The sequence below is a fragment of the Sphaeroforma arctica genome, assembly GCF_001186125.1.
Source record: "Sphaeroforma arctica JP610 unplaced genomic scaffold supercont1.1180, whole genome shotgun sequence".
NCBI lineage: Eukaryota > Ichthyosporea > Ichthyophonida > Sphaeroforma > Sphaeroforma arctica.
The window spans coordinates 16,046-20,299 of NW_014039378.1; the positions used below are offsets into that span (position 1 = coordinate 16,046).

The 4,254-nt window shown below is 43.7% G+C and overlaps 1 protein-coding gene across 1 annotated transcript; it reads right to left on the reverse strand.

Moving 5' to 3' along the window:
* Window positions 1–244: 244 nt before the first annotated feature.
* On the reverse strand, window positions 245–3,314 carry SARC_10237 (hypothetical protein; the record flags this gene model as incomplete). The annotated part of the gene is made up of 3 exons (XM_014295730.1): window positions 245–412; window positions 896–2,774; window positions 2,902–3,314. The coding sequence occupies 3 exons, from the start codon at window positions 3,312–3,314 to the stop codon at window positions 245–247; spliced, it is 2,460 nt and encodes an 819-aa protein (XP_014151205.1).
* Window positions 3,315–4,254: the final 940 nt, after the last annotated feature.

The window sequence follows — 4,254 nt, forward strand, 5'->3', positions numbered from 1 at the left end:
GTGTGTGTGTGTGTGTGTGTGTGTGTGTGTATGTATATATATATATACATGTGTGTGTGTATGTATATATATATATATATGAATCTGTACCTGTATCTGTATATGTATATGTATGCATATATACGAATATCAATACAGTATTCCAATTGTTGTCAACAGTCGTATCGCAACATATCCTATAGAACTTACTTTTCACTAAACACTCTCTTCTTTATATATATACACTGGTCACCACACTGTGGTTTCATCTAGTTTCCATGTTATGTACGTTAGTGTTTGAGGCAGTTAGTCTGATGGTCCGCCTGTCGCTGGATATGCTGCTGACTGATTCGCTGTGGTCACGTGTCCTCTCGGTCGCTGAGTTCTGCACACGCGCGAGCGCACTGCTCTGGGCCACGTGTGGGTTTTGTATCTGCGCAAATGATATATCATATATCGGAGGTTTAGAAATAACCGGTGGTGTTGCTTATTGCTACGTTGGAAGAAAAAATACCGAACATCTCTAGAGTCAGTCAACGAGCAAGTGGGCAATCACCGCAGTTTTGCACGGCAGAGTAGTATGGGTACAATACAACGATTCGTCACGCGAATGCTTGCAAGTCCATATTTCACATTGAAAGTCTCAGATAGCACATTGATAGTGCTCACTGCAGCTGACAGGTGTACGAATTTAGGTATGCCATCGTCCAAAACGTTAAAATCTCAAGACGCCGGCCACTTTTGCCTCACTAGCGATTGCTTTCTGAACAAACCCATTGACAATTCCAATAAAAAAAGTTTCGTATATGTCTATCGTCTCCGGAGCAACAGCTCAACGAAACAAAACATAGCTATTTTTGGTATAAACACTCTGGGTAACATTTAACATACACACTCTGGGTAATATATAACATACCCTGGCCAGCGCATCTGTCAAACGCGTATTCTCGACTATCAGTCGCCCCACTTCGGCTCGCATGGTCTTCATTTGTCCTTCGCTGCTAATGTTGTCATCCACTGGTTTCTCAATGACGGAACGGTTTATTATACAGCTTTGCCTCCTAATCTGTTCCTGATCTGTGTTGAATGTGCTGAACTTTCCCGGCTGATTGGTTGATTTCTGTGACATGGTTGTGGCCTTGACTTGATCGCCCTTGCCGGAGTATATAGCATAGGCTTTCGGAACAAACATCATGCACAACATCACCGTTAGCGGGAGGTAGCCGTAAAGGAATAGAAACAGCAACTGAGTGTTTGGTGCAGGGTTCATAAGGTAGATGAGCACCAGTATAACCGAGTGTATGACCACCCAGTTGTACACACTTGCAGAGATCAAAAAGGCCTCATTAAAGGCCGAAGGCGTGTTGCGAACTCGGAATGCGAGAACCACCGCCCAGATCAGCATCAATACTTGCATACCCACGCCCACATACATGCCAGACGTGTTGAGATTGCACTCGGTCCAGGCACTCTGTTTGACCGTGTACTCGGTTGTCCTCACTGGGTCCAGTACAGTCCATAGTGATAGGTACAAGATGAATGCACCCACCAGGGGTAGATAGCAGACTAATAGCAGGCGTCGATCGTGTAATCGTGTCTTGCGCTGGACCTTGAAAATCTGATCTACTCTGTGCGTCTTTACCAACAGACCACCGAAGGCAAGCACCCATCCTGTGAAACTGAACCATACGAACCCGTTGCAAGTGAAGTCGGTCACATCCACAATTAGCCAGAAGATAGACGAGTAGAGTACCAAAGCGCCTAGTAGTATGAGCTGTAGAAACAGCTTTGCACTGGAGCGGATAACTAGATATTTCCCGCATCTCTCAACTGCACCCACCCCGAATAAGCACCCGACAAGTGCCACTCCCGTAAGCACACCCGTTACAATACGTAGCACATCGCTGTTCTCGGTAAAGTGTCGGTACGGCCAATCATCTGGCTTGGTCATGTTGACGGTATCCAGGGATATTACTTCCTGGCCACCCTGACTGTACATTCGTGAATAAATAAAAGATTTGTCCACTTGCTGTTTGCTGAAGCTTACGCGGCCGTACCAAGTATTGACGTCCAATTTTTCTGCACCTAAAGTCAGGCACGACTCTGTGTTGGGATTTGGCATCGTGGAACATGGAGAGTAAATCCCTTGTCGAATGCAATACGATACAACACCCTCAGGAAAAGTATCAAATTTGTTGCAACCAGATCGGACCATTGCCATCAGTGCAGTTTGGATCGCAATCAGTGTCACAGCGCTGACGAGACTTATAGGCTCGCTGAGTGTATTTTGTGCTGCATATCGTGCAACAACTTCAGTTCCCAAATCGAAGAAGTCGGTAGTTATGTTTTCGTTTTTTATCACCTCGCTTTCCAGGAAAATGTCACTGAGTATCAGTCCATTGTATTCATTTAACGCCCGCATTTCTACTTTCTGCTCGATGGTTATAGCATTGGTGAAGAACAGATTATCTGGTCCGAGACTGAACTGTTGGAAGAGCTGAAGTACACGTGCCGGGTTTCCTTCCACCTTATTACCTGCGAATAAGACCACATCGGGAGTTTCGTCGGTTGGATTGTATTCCCGCTGCTTTCTGTAAATCTCGTTGATAGCATCCTGGTACTCGGTAGCTCTATGGGTAAAACTGACCTTTCGAAAAAGGAGCTGTTTCCAATCGGGCTGATCTTCCCGATTCTTTATTGAGTCCAACCAATGTACTAGGTTGCGATAGTAGAGCTGATCTAAGGGCTCATCATCTTCGTAGAAAAGCGCGTAAGTGCGTGCACCTTTGGCATATCTGAAATGGTAGTAAACAATAGTATTGTGAGATACAATGCGCCAATATGAATACGTGGAAGCGCATTCAACATTCAAGTATGCAAGCCAGTTAATCATTTATATACGGTGAGTTTTGTTGCACTTACAATGCGTCCATGAGGTCACCAACTGCTTGCGTACTAGGACTGTACGCTCCGTAGAGATTAGGATAGTCGGTCTCAGAGTATAAGCTAAAATCAGAGGCCCCGGGGGCAAAAAGAGGAGTTGTAATGATCGGTCTCACTGTGATGTTAAGCCGTTCTGCGGTTCGTTGCCTTGTTGTTGTATTGAACATCATGTCTCGTATCCGCAAGGTTCTGCTGGACGAGTACTGACTGAACCATAAGTGGCATGTTCTGTCTTTCTCAGCTTTTTCCATGCAACTCAAGAGATAGTTCTCCTGCCGTTCACTATTATAAACGGCAGCACTCGGATAGGCTGTTTTATTCCAGGCATTTGCCGCATTATTTCCGCTGAGTAAGAAGCCGCTATCGGTGAAGTGGAGTTGTACATCCTGCATGGGACTGTACATTGAATTATTATAGAAATCGAAGGCGGACCGAGACACCACATCGAACTGCTCGTATTTTGACCCAGGGCCATCGTTTATAACACAGATGTGAAATTGGGCGCAAACTGACATGTACAAAGGCAGAATCACCAGGAGCCGTAGGTTTTTGAAACACATCTTCTTATATGAGTTTTATCACTAATGTTTTGCTATTGAGCAAGCTTAAGTCAAAGATAAGTAAGATTCCTTTATGATACGCATTTCTTATACTATGTTGTTGCAAATTCTAATACATATCAATGTGGACAGCATTTGATACCAGCAGGTGAATATGTTTTTTAAAAATATTTTCATTTTCAGCACGCTATCAAATTATTTCCGATCTATTCTCAGAGGGGATCCGGAATCATGTAATGCCAAGGAATTTATCGTACAAGATGTAAACTCAAAACTGTAAAGTACTTATAAACCTCCTGGGCTCCTGGCCCCAACCCCCAGGGCTTCTGAGTTCTGAGTTCTGACTCGCTGAGGCGTGAGCCTGTGACGCTGTGATTGATTTTTTTAGAGAAAAACAAAAGGCTTTGCCGCATTCAGAAGGCAATGGCTATTTATGCTTTCTTTTTTCTTTGGATTTTTAGATTTTTAGAGGCATTCAGTGGGCTTATATTTCAGCCTCCTGAATCTGATATCAGCTCCCGCTAACATTCAACAGGTCGATTGCTTTAAATTGATGGTGCTCTCCCTCCTCTCTCTCTCTCTCTCTCTTGCGCCGCTTCCGCAAATGCTATCTTGGTTTATTCTATCATTCGATTTCTCTTTATGTTTCTAAACATTCCTGTCACAAACTTGTACGGGAATATGTAATGATGAAGACATGCATAAATATATACATATACACTTACAAGCATATGTAGGTATGTAGATTCACAATATTTTTAAATATATATTT